The sequence below is a fragment of the Moschus berezovskii genome, chromosome 12 (assembly GCF_049115385.1).
Source record: "Moschus berezovskii isolate FMDL1 chromosome 12, NW_MosBer_1.0, whole genome shotgun sequence".
Taxonomy (NCBI): Eukaryota; Metazoa; Chordata; class Mammalia; order Artiodactyla; family Moschidae; genus Moschus; species Moschus berezovskii.
In genome coordinates this window covers 66,559,114-66,578,942 of record NC_142471.1, presented here as the reverse complement: position 1 = coordinate 66,578,942, position 19,829 = coordinate 66,559,114, and the positions used below count along the sequence as shown (strand labels likewise).

Sequence of the window (19,829 nt, the reverse complement as noted above, 5' to 3'; positions counted from 1 at the left end):
AGCAAACATCCACGTGAGCGGGTCCAGGTTTGCTTCAGATGCTAAATCTCAGTGGCACTTGCGGCTGTCGCTCGGTGAGAACTTGAGGTGCCCAGTGATGGGCTGTGTCTCTCCCACTCTCCTCCTTGCTCTCCCTGCTCCTGCCACACTCACCACCCTTCTGAGCCTGAACAGTGTGGGCCTGACTGTGCCCTCCTCCCAGGTTTTACCCAAGTCTTCCTCCTGCACCCTCAGGTTCCAGAGTTCAGTTCAATGTCTCCTCCTCAGAGGCCTTTCCTGACCCCATGACCTAAAACCACTCTCGACGATCACATCACCCTGTTTAATTCCCTGCATGGTACTACTGACATTTTCCTTCTTTGTTTTTACTTATTTATGGCCTGAATCTCCACCCCAAGCAGAATGTAAGTTTCATGAGAGCAAGAGCCTTGTCTAATTTGCTGACATGTTCCCCCAGAAAGGATGTGCAATAAGCATTTTTAAAATATTGAGTTGGTCAAAAAGTTCATTCAGGTTTTTCTGCATTAGGAAAAACACAAATGAATTTTTGGCCAATATTTGTAACTCAGTGGATGCAAAACAAATGAATGACTAAGTCACATATACCATCGAGTTCACCCATCCAGAATATTATTTCTGGCAGAGATAAGGACTGTCCACAGGGAGCTCTGCTACCTGGTGGGAACAAGGTCGATTACCAGGATTTAGGCATAAAGTCTGGGCTGCTCTTATGACGGCTCTGTGTGACTGGTTTATAATGTTATGATAGCGAACCAGGGTCATAATTACTTTTTAAGAACAGCCCAGCATAGCAGGGTGTAAATGTTATATGCAGGGTCCCTGGGCAGCTCTTCTCTCTCCAATTAGGGACATGAATGAAGACAGGAAATATGAACCCTAAAAGTGGTCAGAAGATGGAAAGGGAAGATAAAGTCAAGTTCATTTGGAACAGTGGCAAGTCTCCTATGAGCCTTGCCTTGCCCAAACTCCAATCACCAGTCAGAATAAAGTAAGAAAACTTTAGACTTTGAAGAACATGTACATATCCCAGTGACTGTTTCTTTACCTGAATAGCCCTATTCCTGGTGGCGAGTACTCCATTAATTGGGATTATGATCACCATCACCCCAACACCTGCTAAGACTGAGGGTCCCAACTCTGCCCACAGGAAGTAGATGGCCAAGGTAATCTGTAGGATATTTGACCACAGCAGGTGGATGAAGTTGGTCACATCCATGAGCTTCTGGGCATCCACAGACATCAGGTTCACTGTTTCTCCAATGGTGTACTGCTTCCTGGCCCGGTTGGACAGAGTCAGTGCCTGAAAATAAAGATTGGAATTGAGATGCATGGACAAGGCCAAGGAGACTGGGATGTGAGAGGGGATTCAGGAAGGAAGTGAAAGACAGTAGAAGGATGGGCTCCATAAGGACATAACTTCCAAGGGGCTGTGATCTTCTGGCTCCTAAATCTTACAGTGTGCTCTCAGTCTTGACCAGTCTTTCTTTGCCATTTCTACCTTCCCCAACACCCCCGTCTTACCTGGAGAACTCTGATTTATCCCTTAGTGTCAGCTTAGGTGGAACTGCTGAGAAGCCTTCCCTGACTCCCAAGTTTGGGTTAGATAGTTCTGTGTATTCCCTAATGCTTATCTCTGCCATTACATACATCACACGGAACTCTAATTGTGTTTTCCTATTTCTCCACCAGTAGAAAACTCTAACGACAAGGGCTACCTCTGTCCAGTTCACTACCTGCACACAGTGGGGAAATCAAATACTGAAGGGTGGAAGGAACAGAGGAATGAAGGGAGGAAGCCTGCACTGACTCTGGCCTTGCAGACTTTAATGGGGCAATGTTATCTGGAGCCATCCTGTGGGGAGGTTGCAGCCATTCCCAAGGACAGAGACCTTAGAAGGGAGAGGAAAACTGTGGGCCTCACATACTGGAAGCAAAATGACTTGTTTATTGTCAGGAAATTTGAGGGCACTGTCTAAATGCCTGAATCTTGTATCATGAACCATCATTTCAGAGAGAAGACAAGACTGAGAGCACAGTCGATGACTTATAGCAGTGTCTCGTACAAATGCTCCCAGACAAGAGACTGGGGGCCGAGGGGGTAGCTGCATGAAACCAGCTGGCACTATGCTCACCAAGCAACCCTTTGGTGTGGCCCACATCTTTCCAAAGGAAGGAAAGCTTAATTCCCACAAGGCAGTATAAGGGCTATGAGTGGCCCTAGATACCACCTTCAGTCTCCTAAAAGCTCTACTGTCATCTTAATCCATCAATGTAGTCTTCAGAATATATCAGGATGCTTTGTTGTAGAGTAAAAAGAAGGAAATTTCCCAAAATGTTAAGCCACCAAGGTTCTAGACAAATCAGTCCACTGCTATGCCTCCCCTTTGGTATTGAAAAATAAAAGAAAAAAGTATTACCTAACTACCCTTCAAGGTAATTGCAATAATTTTCTTTTCTCAATAAATCTCAATAGAGTGAAAAAGTCAAGAATGTAGTCCCAATAGCCCTTGTCAGGAGTCAGGGCCTGTCTATGTGATTCTAGCCATTAAAATGATCTAAGCCCTACTTCTCTCTAAAACAGGGATGATACAGTTACTTCACAGAGCTATGAATTGGTAATGGATATAAAATATGTTTCATAACATTTCATAAATGAAGTATAATCTAAACATAAAATTAGTCAATTTTAAATTCTATTTTAGGAGCAATATTTATTTGAATGGGGGTCTCATTAAAGGCTCTATTTTACACATTTTGTATGAATTGTGACAATTGCAAAACCTGGAATATATTAAGAATCAAAGAGGCAGGAATGAATTGTCACAATTGTAAAAGTGTACATTCATAGATATATCTGAGACAGCCTGGGTAGTGACCTCATATCCTGCAAACCAACAGAAACACAGTTACTCCAGAAGGCATAAAGGGATTAAAAATTTTGTAGAAGACAAATTCCAGTGTAAGGCTATCTAGGGGTTCAAAGAACTTGACCAGACTTCTGATCTAAAGACATCTGGATCACCTCTCTGGGTCTCTCATCCAGTCAGCATCTACTCAGGAAAGACAAAAGTCATCTTGGAGTTTTAGGAGAGGAAGGCAAAGGAGAAAACCAGTAACTTTAACAGAGAAATCACTATGATGGAACACTTTAGTGGTGGATGAAAAAAGGAAGAGGAGGCAACTGTTTGATGTTCTGACCTATCAAAAGTATCATCTCCTTCTGGATTAATTTTCTTCTCAGGTTTAGAGTCACTACTCTATTTGCATTTCTTTCTTTTCATTTATTTTTTAAACTGAAGTTTACTTGATTATTTTCAATTATTAAGGGAACTCAAGGGACTAGATCTGGTGGACAGAATGCCTGAAGAACTATGGACAGAAGTTTGTGCCATTGTACAGAAGGTAGTGAACTGAAACCATCCCCAAGAAAGAAATGCAAGAAGGAAAAGTGGTTGTCTGAGGAGGCCTTACAGATAGCTGAGAAAAGAAGAGAGGCAAAAGGCAAAGAAGAAAGGAAAGATACACCCAACTGAATGCAGAGTTCCAGAGAATAGCAAGGAGAGACAAGAAAGTCTTCCTAAGTGAACAATGTAAAGAAATAGAGGAAAACAATAGAATGGGAAAGACTAAAAGTCTCTTTAAGAAAATGAGATATACCAAGGGAACATTTCATGCAAAGATGGGTACAATAAAGGACAGAAATGGCAAGGACCTAATAGAAGTAGAAGAGATTAAAAAGAGGTGGCAAGAATACACAGAAGAACTGTACAATAAAGGTCTTAATGAACTGGATAACCATGATGGTATGGTCATTCACCTAAAGCCAGACATCCTGGAATATGAAGTCAAGTGGACCTTAAGAAGATTAGGTAGTGGAGGTGATGGAATTCCAGCTGAACTATTTCTAATCCTAAAATATGATGCTGTGAAAGTGCTGCACTCAATATGCCAGCAAATTTGGAAAACTCAGCAGTGGCCACAAGACTGGAAAAGGTCAGTTTTCAAAATCCCGAAGAAGGGCAATGCCAAAGAATGTTCAAACTACAGCAAATTACACTCATCTCACATGCTAGCAAGGTAATGCTCAAAATCTTCAAGCTAGGCATCAACAATATGTGAACTGGGAAATTTCAGATGTACAAGCTGGATTTAGAAAAGGCAGAGGAACCAGAGATCAAACTGCCAACATCCACTGGATTATCAAAAAAGCAAGGGAATTTTTTTAAAAATCTACTTTTGCTTCATTGACTACACTAAAAAGCCTTGACTGTGTGGATCACAACAAACTGTGGGCAATTCTTAAAGAGATGAGAATACCAGACCACCTTATCTGCCTCCTGCAAAACCTGTATGCAGGTCAAGAAGCAACAGTTAGAACTGGACATGGGACAATGGACTGGAAAGGAGTACGTCAAGGCTGTATATTGTCACCCTGCTTATCTAACTTCTATGAAGAGTATATCATGTGAAATGCTGGGCTGCATGAAGCACAAACTGGAATCTAGATTACTGGGAGAAATAGCAGCAACCTCAGATATGCAGGTGACTACACCAATGGCTGAAAGTGAAGAGGAACTAAAGAACCTCTTGGTGAAGGTGAAAAAGTAGGGAAAAAACTGGCTTAAAACTCAATATTCAAAAAACAAAGATCATGGCATCCAGTCCCATCACTTCATAGCAAATAGATGGTGAAAAAGTGGAAACAGTGACAGATTTCATTTTCTTGGGCCCCAAAATCACTGCAGATGGTGACTGCAATCACAAAATTAAAAACACTTGCTCCTTGGAAGAAAAGCTATGAGAAACCTAGATAGCGTATTAAAAAGCAGAGACATTATTTTGCCAACAAAGATCCGTCTAGTCAAAGCTATGGTTTTTCCAGTAGTCATGTATGGATATGAGAGTTGGACCATAAACAAGGCTGAGCACCAAAGAATTAATGGTTTCAAACTGTGGTGCTGGAGAAGACTCTTGAGAGTCCCTTGGACTGCAAGGAGATCAAACCAGTCAATCCTAAAGGAAATCAACCCTGAATATTCATTGGAAGGACTGATGCTGAAGTTGAAGCTCCAATACTTTGGCCACCTGATGTGAAAAACCGACTCAGTGGAAAAGACCCTGAGGCTGGGAAAGACTGAAGGTGGGAGGAGAAGGGGGCAACAGAGGATGAGATGGTTGGATGCCATCATCAACTCAATGGACATGAGTTTGAGCAAACTCTGGGAGATGGTGATGGACAGGGAAGCCTGGTATGCCGCTATTCATGGAGTCGCATGACTTAGCAACTGAACAACAACAACACTTGGCTATTTTCAATTCTTAAGGGAAGAAATAAGACTTCACCTTGGTGTCTAGGACAGAGGGAAATAAAGTTTCTCTGAGAAAATTAAACACTAAAAGGAACATGTCAGGGACTTCCCTGGCAGTCAGGTGGTTAAGATACCACACTCCCACTGAAGGGGTATAGGTTTGATCCCTGGTCAGGGAACTAAGATCCCACATGTCATGTGGCATGTGGAAAAATAGGAAAAATAATAATAATAAAGCAACATGTCAGAGGGAAGATGGGCAAAATCATCTTAAGGAAATGGAAAAGCTCCCAAGTCTTCAGAATTTAATAATCAGAGTGAGGGTGTTGATATTTACAAATCCAAAGAAGGAATCAGGCAGAGGAGGAGTTGGGTGCCACTCAAGACTGAAAAAGAAATCACTAGGCAAAAGGCAGTCCAGGGAGATGGAGCCCTGGTCTACAGAGTATACCAGTCTATGGTAAAATGTGATTTGAGATGGATACACCAGGTCTCTTGAGCCCAGTTTCACGTAGCACTTGGTTTAAATTAAGAGTCTGCCCTTGGTCAGCTGCTTTTCTGACTTCACATTCTATCCTAAGGTGTTGTCAGCTTGTGGAGAGAAGAAAGAGAGAGATGGTATGCCAGCCTTCAAGGCTGAAAGGCAGATCCTGGGCAGAGAAGTTTGCCAGCTTTCCCCTGCAGTAGGATACAATCCACCACCCACCCACCCCCCGCCACATACACATTCTATTCATATTCTATTCTTTTCATTTTAATTTCCAAAGACATGTCTAAAGAAGGCTGTATGTTTAGCCAAAATTCAGTGTTGAGGTCAGTTATCACTTCCATCAAGTTTTCCTCAATCGTGGAACAAAGGCTCATGTTTACTAAGGGGATTTTCTTTGGTGATCTCTGGCATACCCCACATACCTTCTTGTATACAGAAGCCATGACGGTGGTCCGCACTTTAATGCCCAGCATAAAGCACAGCTGAAAGTAATACTGAAGGCAGATAGACTGGATGAGGGCCACAACAAAGAGGAGGATTGAATAGAGATATCCAGTCCACAGATATATTTCACCGTCATTTGCAAAGGCGATCAGCAACCTGCCAGAGCAAAACCAAGTAAGTGCTAACATCAAGCCTCCGAGGGCTCCTGACCCTCACTGTGCACAGCCAGCTACCCTGCCCTACCCCGGAGGTAACTGAATGACTACAGTTCAATGCTCTTGGAAGACTGAGCTCCACAGCCATGCTTGCACTCATGCCTTTGGAGATGAGCAGCAAGGGCTAAGGGTTGATGACCCACAGCTGTGAGACAGGATACTGTGTGCTCCACAGAGCTGCCGCTGCCGGGCTTTCTCTGGGCCTCTCTTTCCCTACCCGCTGGTAGAAGGAGCTATGTGTGGCAAGTTGATTTATTCCTGGAAAGGAATTAGAACACGTATCCAGCATGAGTTAGAAGGGTTTCCCCTGGAGGATAGTGTATTCCATAGATCCTGGCAGACTGAAGTCATGTCATGATTAACTGGAACCGCCCACTTAACGCCTGGCTGGGGAGCAATGAGGTTACAAAGACTGCTTACAAGCCTCTCCTCGGGTATGAGGCCTACCTCTTGGACACAGCTCAGCTCACAGCAATTCTGTTTAAGAAATGCCCCTAAGAAGTACTCGGCTTCCTATGAGGAAAGGGACATGGGAAAGAGGAAGGCTAAAGACCATGTTATTTTAGACCTTGAAAAATGCCTTGTGCTTTTCATGAACACAATGCTGTAAGGTGGAAGAAAATTATGAGCATTTTTTTAAAATTAGGAACTTAATAATAGGTTCCTGCCTAAATATACAAGGAGCAAAAAGCAGAGTGGCAGAGGAGGCCCTAAAGAGACAGCCCAGGGTCTGGGGACTCACTTCAGCAACTGAGGATTCAGAAACGTGAGGATGTCATACACCACCTTCAGCAGGAATGATTTCAGGAAGATGACGTAGAAAGTTTTGAAGAGCGCCTTCACCAGCCAGGACTTGGGAAAGTCTTTTGTGGTCCCAGACTTCTTTTTTTTCTTTTTAGTTTCTTCCTGGGGACAAAACCAAACAAGCAGTGCTTGCAGAAGTGCATGGTGTAAGACTTTGTCTTCACTGACCAGCTCCCGAGCGTTAGCCCCTGATTCCTGTGGCCATCACTGAACAGGATGGTTCACTGCCTGGTCCCATCCACCTTTTTAGCTGCTGTCACTGTTCCCCTCTCACCTCTTAACTGATGCTTAGAATCTATTTTGGATTAGGAAAACAGGCAACAAAGTGGATGAAAATAGCATGTAAAAACATAGAACAGACTCTGAGGGGGCCTGTGGGGCATTGTGGGAGGGAAGGGCATGGACGTGCTAACATATATATTAATATATATTTCAGATGCTTAGAAGACTTTTCGTTCTTTTCCTGCTTGACATTATTGTGGGATGTTATGGGTTGACTAGAATCCCCCTCAAAAGGAATGTTGAAGTCCTAAACCCCAGTGCTTTAGACTGTGCCCTTGTTTGGAAATAGGGCCTTGCAGATGTAATCAAGTTAGGATGAAGTCATTAGAGTGCATCATGGGTCCTACTCTAATATGGTTGGTGTCCTTGTAAGGAGACAGACGGGGCAGCAGGGGAAAAGGCCACGTGATGACAGAGGCAGAGAGTGGGGTAACACATCCAAAAGCCACAGAACACCAAGAACTGCTGGCCAAACCCAGAAGGTGGAAAAGGCAAAGAAGCTTTCTCCCATATAGGGTTTGAAGGGAGCGTAATCCTCCTGATGATTTGATTTCAGACTCTTGGCCTCCTGAGCTGTGAGACAATACCTTTCTGTTGTTTTAAACCATGCAGTTTGTGGTGCTTTGTCTCAGCAACCCTGGGAATGTACGGTGTGGGGTGTCACCACCACTCACCCACTACTTTCTTTTCCTGCCCTGACAGACTCCCAATTCCAGATTCTCAGGCTCAGTGGCATCCTCTTATAAATGTCACTGAGGTCCCATCTTATCGGTCTCTGCCTGAACAACTGCCTCAGACTACCTCTTAGCTTCCACTGCCCCCACCTCCACCCCAATCATTCATTCTCCTGGCAGCTACCCAAATGGACTTTTCAAAATGTAAATCTGATTGCATTACTCCTCTGCTCAAAACTTTCTCCTGGCTTTCCATCAGACTTAAAATCCAGACTCTTCACCGTGGCCCATAAGGGTCTATATCACTTTATACCTGCCCACTTTCCTGCGCTCATCTCCCTGCACACTCAGCCTCTCTCTCCCCTCCAAACCAACCAACCATGTTCCCCTCTCAGCCTCACAACCCAGCCCCCTGTGAGTGGAACAGTCTTCCTTCTGATGGGCTCTTCTCATAGCTTGGATCTCGGCCCAAATATCACCTCCTCTGAAGCTTCTCCTGTTACTCTAAGGAAGCACTTCACCCCAAATACATGAATATATTTTCTTAATAGGACCTCCTGCTCTGAAAGGGTAACGTATGTATTGGTTTCTTAGTTATTTTCTAGCTCTCTAAAGATGAGGACTCCTTCAGGACTCTTTATATCTGTGCCCAGAATGGTCTCCAACTCACAGTGCTACTCAATAAATATTTTCAAGTAAATAAAAAAATAAATTAGCTAACACTAAATCCCACCAACATGCAAATTCTAGCAAAGCTAAGGTATTGTTTTATTTTTCTGCTAAAAAAGACATTGAGAAAAATGTCATATATACCCCAAAGGAGAGAGAACAGTATTACATTACACCCCCAAGCATCCATCACTAAGGTACTGTGATAGTACTGTGAATACTACTAATATAAAATGTACTGCAAAGTGTAAAGTGCTGTAAAAATGTAAGGACAGAATCACCATCCCCAGGACACCAGTGATGTGCAGGACGTTTGAACAGACACTCGTGGCAAAGTTACCAGGACAAGGACATCTTGGCTTCGACTCTGGTTCTTGTCCAAGCCGTTCATGCTGGCTCCAGGGTTCCGCTTGGATTTCTTCTTCTGCCGTTTCTGGAATGCCCGCCTGGCCTTCTGTAGCTCTTCTGCCATGTACTTTTCAAACCTGCTGACTAGTGCCTTTGTTTTAGCCGCGTCTTCAATATCCCAGATATCTTCGAGCGTCAGAGGTTTCCTGAAGCCTTTCAGAACAGTGCTGGAACAAGAGTGAGCCACAGGCTGAGGCCCTGCAGAGGGGGCGCCAGAGGTGGTCTCCTCTTTGCCTCTATCAAAACCATCCAGTTCCAGGATGGAGGGACAGAAGAATGGGGCTTCTCCCTTACCCCGCTACCCCAGCTCCTAGCCCTAGGAACTTGAAAGAGGAGTGGGGAGGGCAGAAAAGGGAGCAAGTAGGGGTGATTGAAGGTGGGAGAAAACAATAAGAGAAAGAGAAGGGATTCTACTGATTTAAGAGTCAAAAGAGCATCACCTACCCACATCCTGCTCCTTCCTCCTCAAATATTGGCTGCCACCATGGCATCCCTTGAGAAGCCTCCAAGAGGCCCTTAAGGAAATGAGCAGACCCAGAGGCCGCCTCTATTCTGTCTCTCTAGATCAGGGCTCCTCAACATGAGATTCAAGAACATGGATGGAAAACAAATTACATCTTTATTCCTATTCGCTTCTAACTGAAACACAGACTTTCCTAGTTCTAATACGAATGTAGTCAACCAACCACAGTTGTAAAACAGAGTACTTGTGCCTTTGTTACAAGGAGACACCACAGATGTTTTCATGGCTCATGTACACTCATCACTGCCATGAAACTAAAACCCAGCACTGGGTCTTGTTATTTAATGCTTTTGCAAAGAGGCGCTGCTGCTGCTGCTAAGTCACTTCAGTCGTGTCCGACTCTGTGTGACCCCATAGACGGAAGCCCACCAGGCTCCCCCGTCCCTGGGATTCTCCAGGCAAGAACACTGGAGTGGGTTGCCATTTCCTTCTCCAATGTGTGAAAGTGGAAAGTGAAAAGTGAAAGTGAAGTCGCTCAGTTGTGTCCGACCCTTAGCGACCCCACGGACTGCAGCCTACCAGGCTCCTCCATCCATGGGATTTTCTAGGCAATAGTACTGGAGTGGCTTGCCATTGCCTTCTCCGAGGCAAAGAGGCGCAAGTGTTCCTATATCACAGATTTTATTTTAAAAGGCTATTTAGGTAACTACATTTCAGTATATTTGTCTCCCTTTACAATTTCATGTCTTTTATTGTACATGTTTAAAACATTATCTGAGAAGGGATTCATGGGTGCTACCAGGCTGCCCAAGGGGTCCATGCAACTACAAAGGCCAAGGATGGCTGTTCTAGATCTCCTGGCAGCCCAGGACAGCTATTCATCCCTTACCCAAGTCTGTGCCACACTTCTTGCCCCCCAATTTTCCTTTTCCTGTCTTCCTGCCTCCTTTTCCTTCTGTCTGTTTTTTAGTGTGTGTGGAATTCCCCCACTCCAGGCTACCAAAAAAAAAAAAAAGAAATTCCCTCCTTCCTCTCAGTTTCCCCATCTACCTTGTGAAGGGAAGGCAATAAACTGATCTGTATTGCTCTGACTCTAAGTAGAGGAGAAATGGAGGCCACAGCAGGTGACTTTTAAAACAAAGATTTGAGGGGTGAAGGATAGAGATAAGCCACACTCCAGGCATTTCCTACCTGTCATACCAACTAAAGGTGATACTACTCAAAAATGAAGCTGTGGCTGAAGGATTCTGCAAGACACACAAAAAAATCAGAAAGTAAATCAATTAGAAACAGGAATTCAATGGAGCTCTAAAATCAGAAATTGATATTTCTAAATAGATGCTATGCTAGAAACTAGATATGACACTGAAGTGGCCTGTTCAACGTGTTTGTTTGGACATGCTAAGGTCACCAGTAGAATGATAACCAGACTTTTTGGCATAGATATATGAATTAACTGTCTATGCTGAAGCTTGGTGGGTCAACATAAAAGTTAATGTTTCCAAATTCTAGTCACTTTGTGTCCTTATGTCACAAAATCATCTATATTACTGTATTCTGAGGTTGTGGGACCTTCATGAGACCTTGACATCTCAAAGTTACGTTTATCAAGATACCACCCAATTAACCAACATATGAGGTGGTCATATTTCAAGTCTCACTTTTGATGAGTCATCTTTTTCTGAAAATCCTGAAAGGATCAGGACCAGGATCTGGAATGCATAGAAGATGAAGTACACGCAGGAGTAGGCCAGATTAGAACTGCTGTCCTATGGGGGAGAAAAAACAAAGAAAATGAGCCTTTTATCTGAATTCAATATAAATAGCTCCTATGTATCAATGCTCGTAATTAAAGTCTGTTATCAAATCCCCTAAATACAATCCTACCCTGGAACTCAATTTGCCTGATGTCATTTACTCCAACTTAGAAGCTGCCCAGGAGTACCTCCTCATGGCACCATCCCTCTCCTCCTTACCTTTAAGAGTGCCCGGATAAGAGTCTGAAGTTGGAAAGTGCTACAGAGTATTGAGAGAATCCAGAATAAGGACAGGTACCAAGAGTCCTTCTGCACACACCGTTGCCTGCTGTGTTGGATCAGTAAAACCAGGACCTAAAGAGAAATTTACATCATGTTTGGAAAAATAGTGTCACCATCCAAGGACAAGGGGCAAGAGAGATGTCAGAGAACAGAGGGAGAAATGGAGGCTGGAGGGGGAGACTGCTGTAACTAATCTGATGCCAACTAGTACATTTCCTCCCTGCTACCACCCAACTTTCTCTTTCAGGACCCGGGTGCTTTGTCTAGAATCCCCTTTCCCTATCCCATCTCTGATGCAAAGAACTGACTCATTTGAAAAGACCCTGATGCTGGGAAAGATTAAAGGCAAGAGGAGAAGGGGACCGACAGAGGATGAGATGGCTGGATGGCATCACCGACTCAATGGACATGAGTTTGAGTAAACTCCGGGAGTTGGTGATGGACAGGGAGGCCTGGCGTGCTGCAGTCTATGGGGTCGCAAAGAGTCGGACATGATTGAGCGACTGAACTGAACTGAATCCCGTCTCTATTCACTGCATTTGGGTGGGAGTCAGCCAGGAACAGAGAGGGTCACCCCCTAAATGGAGTAACTTTGGGAGCCAGAAAAATCTTTCCAAAGACCAAGAAAATAATTTTAGGCACTACAGCAGTCAGAAGGGGAAGGAACATTCTGAATAGGTGTCTATATCATGATATTTTCTAATAATATTTAAGCAATTAACAACAACAAAAAAAAAACTTTGCCTCACATTATTTCACTTAACAATAATGAATTAAATGTTGTTTTCCTAGACCCAGTGCTGTGCTAATAAACCAGCATTCTGAAAACAGAGGCATGCATTTGAGGCATGTGTGAATTTCCATGATATAAAAACAAGTGTCATGGTGGATTTCAATCTCCAGCCTCATGTCTCCAAACTCGGGGTTGGGAAGAGAGGCACAGTCAGCTTTGTGAGTCTGTTCCAGCACACTGCTGCCTAGATCTTTATCTGTTTCATAACAACAAAACAAAGTCCTTACAGGAGCCAGGCACGCCATGTTACCAAGTGAAGTGAGGCTGAAGGATAGTACGAGCCTGGTCTAAAGTGACCAGCTGCTTCAGTCCTGGCTGACTTGCACTGTGGGAATGTTGGCCCACAGTTGCCAGGCATTCTGATTTTTCAAGATAGTTTAGGAATATGAATAATTATGTTATATCTTCCTCTTTTAAAATGATGATAATGGGAATTCTCTGGTGGTCCAGTGGTTAGGATTCAGCACTTTCACTGCTAGGGATCTGGGTTCCATCACTGGTTGTCCCACAAGGCACATGGTGTGGCCAAATAAATAAATAAATAAAACAAAATGATGGTAGTAAATTTAATAGTTTTCTCCAACACTGTGCAGCTCTCCCTCTCCCCGCCCCCAAAACCATGCCTGTAGGAAAGACATAAGTTTGTCAAATCTATACAAACAGCTCTAGATACAGTGATCTGTTGATTAAGAGTCACAAATCAATTTAAAAGTGTTTACAACATTTAGAAAATTATTTTACATCAAGAAACTTGGATTTCATCTGTGATCCTTAGATGGCAAGATATGAAGGCATAACGTACATATCTTAGTCATTAAAGCTAGTACTTACCCTAAGAAGAAAGCATTATAAACTCATGTTTAAAAGCAAATGAAAAGCTAAAATTTGTCTTACCCTATTACATAGGTCCTTTGAAAAAGGTAGATGAAATTGAACTTAATCTCATTCCATAAGAACAAATTTCAGCTAGATGGCTATGAGAAGATAAACAGGGTAGAACTGATGATTAGCCTTACCCATGTGACCAGGTAGAGGATTGGATTGGTATATCTAACAGCAGGAACTGTGGCTTGTCCAGTGTCTTCTGTGAGCGCAAGAGCCAGATCTATGGCTGCCAGAATAAGAAGAAAGCCAACAATCACCTGAGAAGGCAAAAGACTACTGTTAGGAGGATATCATTCTTTAGAACATAATGGTTCCCAGTAACGGATGGTAAAAATGGTAGGCAGTGCAAGATACAGAAGCAACCTAAGTGTCCATTAACAGATGAGTGCATAAAGAAGCTGTGACTGATACACACACACACACATACACGAATACTACTCGGCCATAAAAAGAATGAAATTGTGCCCTTTTCAGCAACGTGGATAGACTTGGCAAGGACCATGCTTAGTGAAATAAGTCAAAGAAATAGCTGTATGATATCACTTATATGTGAAATCTAAAAAATATATCAAACTAGTGAATTTTTATATTATATTCTTTTCTGTTATCAAAAAAGAAGCAGACTCACTGATATAGAGAACAAATTATTGGTTACCAGTGGGGAGAGAGAAGTGGGGTAGGGAGTTAAGAGGTACAAACTCTTAGGTATAAAATAAGCTACAAGGATATATTATATAACACAGGGAATATGCCAATATTTTATAACAATAAATGGGGTATAACCTTTAAAACTGTGAATCATATTGTACATCTATAATTTATATAACATTGTACATCAACTATAGCTCAATAAAATGATAAACAGTGATTCAGATAACAATAAATATTTCTGCAACTAATACATAGAGTTCAAGCAATGGGATAAAGTTCAAAGTATGCTATGATAAGTGTTAAGGAATGTCGAGTGTGACTATTTTAAGATTCATTTTTGGATGTGTCAGGTCTTAGCTGAAGCACTAGATCTTCATTGCGGTGTGGGGGCTTCTCTCTAGTTGAGGTGTGTGGGCTCAGTAGTTGAGGCTCACAGGCTTAGTCGCCCTTCTGTATGTGGGATTCTTAGTTCCCTGACCAGGGATCGAACCCATGCCCCATATATTAGAAGGAGGATTTTTATTACTTTATTTTTGGCTGTACTGGGTTTGCATTACTGCAGGCCCTCTCCAGTTGTGGTGCATGGGCTTCTCACTGCAGTGGCTTCTCTTGTAGTGGAACATGAGCTCTAGGTGCACAAGCTTCAGTAGTTACAGCACATGGGCTCAGCAGTTGTGATCACAGGCTTGGAAATCGTGCTTCACGGACTTAGTTGCTCCTCAGCGTATAGAATCTTCCCAGATCAGGGATTGAACCCATGTCTCTTGTGTTGGCAGGCAGATTATTTACCATTGAGTCACCAGGGAGGCCCCTGGAAGAAGAATTCTTAACCATCAGGGAAGTCTCAAGTGTGATGATTTTAAAATATGTCCACAAATTCCCTGGTACTCCTTCCTTAAAAATTAGAGATTAATTCCCCCTTCTCTTGAGTCTGGGCTGAACTCTGACTTGCTTGTAATGAACAGAATATGGCAGAAGTAACAGTGTGTGACTTCCAAGACTAGGGCATAGAAAACAGTGTAGCTTCCTCTATGTTTTCTTGCTCAGATCATTCACCACAAGGGAAACTTCCAGCCCCATCATGAGGACACTCAAGTAGCTCTTTGGAGAGCTCTACTTGGATAGGAACTGAGACCTCCTGCCAAAAGCCAAGTAGGTATGTCAATTCAGAAGTAGATTTTCTTTCTAGCTCCAATCAAGCCTTCAGATGACCTTAGTCTCAGCCTGTGTATTAACTGCAACCTCAAGACAGACACTGAACTCAGATAAGCTGCTCCCAAATCCTTGACCCATGAAAACTGTGAAGTTAAAAAAAAAGTGTTTATTCTTAAGCTGCTTAGTTTGGGGGTAATTTATTGCATAGTAATAGGTAACTAATCAAACAGATTTTAAAAGGGAATTCTTCCACCCCAACTGGGATGGCACTATTCCCTCTCCTAGGTCAGTATCCCCAGCTTTCTCATATAAACTTTGAAGTTAATGATTGCAACCATGTCAATATTTGTCTTATGAGGTCATAAGACACGATACATGTTGTTCTAAAGAACTACGGCCCACCCATCAGAAGGGAAAATTATTACCTCCATTGAGGAGGTCCACCAGTATCTTACTCCTCAAAATGAACATCTTTAGTATCAGCTCCCCATCTTCACCACTTCCTTTTCCCATCCATCTATGCATACTCATTCCATAAGCCTCATTCATCCAGAATGGTTCAGCTCAGGCAGCGATATCATCCCCCACCTCTTTTTTCCTTTTTTTTTTAGCTGCCCTGAACAGCAAGCGAGATCTTAGCTCCCAGACCAGGGATCCAACCCACACCCCTCTGCAGTGCTAGCACAGAGTTCTGACCACTGGACCATCAAGGAAGTCCCTGGGCCCTTTATAATGAAAACCAGCCAAGAAGGAAGACAAAAGCACCTTTAATAGGACAAATGCTATTACTTAGCAAGGTACAGAGTCAAAGACATGTTTATAAGGGGAATGCATCTTTCTTAAGTATATTCTGCTTTCCTCACTGGAGACTGTAAAGATTTTGGGGGAAAAAATAACATAGCTTTTTAAACAATAATTTATGTTTGCCTTTAGGTAAATTAGGAGATAAAACAGTGCAAGCTAGAGCTAAAGCACTCACCCTTGAGGATGCCTGGATAAAGAGACTACAAACCAGCAGACCACTCCCCAGGCTAAGGAAAAGGAAGAAACCTTTGCCACAGGCTTACATATATTAAATTCATACAAATTGACAAGAAATACACTGAGCAGTCCATATCAAAAAGGACCGACTTACATTATCAAACATTCCTATAGGACTTCCCTGGTGGCTCAATGGATAAAAATGCAGGGGACATGGGTTTGATCCATGGTCTGGGAAGATTCCACATGCCAGGGAGCAACTAAGTCACAACTTCTGAGCCCACATTCTATTTCCCGAGAGCTGCAGCACCTGAACCCAAAAGTCCAGAGCCCATGCTTTGCAACAAGAGAAGCCACCACAGTGAGAACCCCATGTACCACAGCTAGAGAGCAGCCCTCGCTCTGCACAGCTAGAGAAAGCCCACGCACAGTAACCAAGACTCAACACAACCAAAAAAAAAAAAAAAATTATACAAAGCAATTGAGTCTGCACACTTTTTTTAAGTCCACATACTTTTAACCCAGTAATTTTATTTCTAGGAGTTTATCCTATAGACACACTCATTGCAGCATTGCTTTTGATGGCAGATAGTTAGAAACCGCTTGGATTTCTATCAAGCAGAGGATGTAAATTATGGTATATCCAAATAACAGCATCTCGAGTGATCATTAGAAAGAAAGAAGCAGGGGCTTCCGTGGTGCCTCAGTAGTAAAGAATCCCCTTTCCAATGCAGGAGACATGGGTTAGAGCCCTGATCCAGGAAGATCCCACTTGCCATGGAACAAAGTCCACGCACCACAACTATTGAGTCTGTGCTCCACAGTTTGGGAACTGTAACTACCGAGCCCATGTGCTGCTACTGCTGAAGTCTGTGCACCCGAGAGCGCATGCTCCACAGCGAGAGAAGCCTCTGCAACGAGAAGCCCGTGCACAACACTGGAGAGTAGCCCGGCTCTCTGCAACTAGAGAAAAGCCCACGCAGCAACAAAGATCCAACACAGCCAAATATAAAAGAGTGAAGCAGATCTTAAGTGCTAAAATGGGAGGACCTCCAAGACACATAAGGATGTATATAAGACTAGTACTAACATTTGTGTAGAAAAGTATACCTCGGCAGGTACTTATAAAAGCATAGGTTATCTCTGAGAGTATACAAGGAACCGGTATCAATGGTTGCCACCTCAGACAGGAATGAATGACAAGGAGTATCATATATCCTTTTGCAGCTTTTGAATTTCGTAACCTTCTGCAAATTATCTGTTCAAAAGATAAAAAGTAAATGAATACGCTCATTTTTTAAAAAAGGAGCAAGTGACCTGAACTGACGTGAACAGACAATTTAAAAATAAAGTATCAACTACAGATTGACATTTGCCATCTACCTTTGCAAGGATTAGACCATATGCTGCTTCAGCTGCTGACTTTTAACACCCCCTGAAAGGAGTTCTTGGTGGAGAGCAGAAATGAGGCATTCTGTGCTCAGGGTGGTGGGGAACCAGTGGAAACTATCTTCAGATACATATTTTTAGGGGCTGAATTTTATGAACCCAAATTCTTGTATCTTCTCATATCTAGAAAAGCAGTAAAATCTTCATGGAGACATCTGCTCCTTATGACTAGAATAAACCTGCAAAAAATATGTGCTTGATTGCATGCACTCCCACTTCACCAGAGTCACATATATACTGACATTCCCCCCTAATTCTTTGGAACAGTTTCTCAGAAATATCTGAGATGGTGTCTTCCAGGCTATAGTCCTCATTTTGCCCTAAATAAAACAACTCATGACTCTCACATTATGCATTTTTTAAAAGTTGTATTCTTAATCATTTTTTAAAAATCAGTCACATTATTACAGAAATATAAAATAAAACAATAGGATATCACTTTTGCATATAAAATTAAAGAAAAACATGTTACTCAGTGCTAGCAAAAGTACAGAGCTAAGCACTTTAACACACTTCCATGGTGAGATTATAATGTAATAAAAAACCTTCCTAAATTAAAAATTTTTTTCATTATGTTTCAAAAGTTTTAAGTTGCTTGTATACGTTGACATAGTAGTTCTACTTCTGGGAATCTATTCTGAGGAAATAAGCTGAATTGCAGGCAAATATTTAAGTGCAAGAATGTTAACTGAAGTCTCTTTCTTTATAGTGAAAGTGAAAGTTGCTCAGTTGTGTCTGACTCTTTGCGACCCCAAGGACTATACAGCCCATGAAATTCTCTAGGCCAGAACACTGGAGTGGGTTGCCTTTCCCTTCTCCAGGGGATCTTCCCAACCCAGGGATTGAACCCAGGTCTCCCACATTTCAGGCAGATTCTTTACTAGCTGAGCCACAAGGGAAGCCCTTCTTTATAGTGAAGAATTTTTAGAACCTAAAATAACCCAAAACAGTGGTTGAGGGGTTTGTTGTATTGATCTGAAAGAAGTGCCAGATAATTCTCCAGCAAAAATCAATTTATTCAACAGAGGATTGCATTTTGGGGTCTTGAAACCATGGCAAGCCACATGCAAGTGCCCCTCTGACATGGGAGGGAGAACACTTTCATAAAGAGGAAAAGGAAATTGGAAAGGCTACAGTAAACAAGGAGGCCATGGTTTTTCTTTGGCTGAGTCCTCGCCTACAAAGAAGAGGCGTTCTTCCTCCTTGTTGGGCTCTGCTACAGTTATAGTGGGTGAGAACTCCCTCTTCTGGTTTTCCACCTACTTAACTGAGGCGTGTGATTATTATTTCTTTTTTACAGTTGAGAGAAGCCACTACTAGGAAGAGCTGTTAAAAATAAGTTATGGTATACTCATCAAAACTATGTGGAAAATTATGTTTTAAGAATAATGTTGATAACACTAGGCAATGCTTTCAGTGAAGAATCTGTTTCAATACAGGAGACCTGGGTTCAAACCCTGGGTTGGGAAGATTCCCCTAGAGTAGGAAATGGCAACCCACACCAGTATTCTGGCCTGGAGAATTCCATAGACAGAGGAGCCTGGCGAGCTATAGTCCATGGGGTTGCAAAGGAGTCAGACACAACTGAAGTGATTTAACACTCAGGTGCAAAAAAGTAGACCATAACATTGCAGTCAATGAATTCAATTATGTTTTTTAAGTATGCACAGAAAAAGATAGGAGTTTCCAGTTCAAGATATCAGGTTTATAAAAATACATTTCACTATACAGTAGGTGCAGACAAATACTATTTGATTCCACTTATACGAGGTACCTAGAATAGTCAGATTCATATAGTCAGAAAGTATTTGGTCACCCCAATACACTGGTAGAGGCCAGGGGCAGGAGGGAGTCTGAGGAGGGGTAATGGGAACTTAGTGTTTAGTGGGGACAGAGTCTCAGTTTAGGAAAGTGAAAAATGTTGGAGATGGATGATGGTAAGAGTTGCACTTAGTACCACTGTACAGTTAACTATGGTTAAAATAGTATGTTTTATATTATGTGAATTTTACCACAATAAAAAGCATTTTTAAAAATATCAGGTTTAGTATACTTGTTTCCCAGCCTTTCCTATCCCATTGAAATGATAGTAGAGAA

The 19,829-nt window shown here is 42.4% G+C and overlaps 1 protein-coding gene across 1 annotated transcript in view; it reads right to left on the bottom strand.

The window, feature by feature from the left end:
- The window catches only part of ABCC2 (ATP binding cassette subfamily C member 2), a 71,619-nt gene that overhangs the window by 39,284 nt on the left and 12,506 nt on the right, over positions 1-19,829 (bottom strand). The window contains exons 3-10 of the mRNA XM_055424893.2: positions 13,628-13,753; positions 11,756-11,890; positions 11,441-11,548; positions 10,971-11,026; positions 9,249-9,483; positions 7,222-7,385; positions 6,243-6,420; positions 1,067-1,321 (exon numbers count right to left, since the gene is read on the bottom strand). Of these exons, the coding sequence (XP_055280868.2) occupies positions 1,067-1,321; positions 6,243-6,420; positions 7,222-7,385; positions 9,249-9,483; positions 10,971-11,026; positions 11,441-11,548; positions 11,756-11,890; positions 13,628-13,753 (1,257 nt within the window). The remainder of the gene's footprint in view (positions 1-1,066; positions 1,322-6,242; positions 6,421-7,221; positions 7,386-9,248; positions 9,484-10,970; positions 11,027-11,440; positions 11,549-11,755; positions 11,891-13,627; positions 13,754-19,829) is intronic.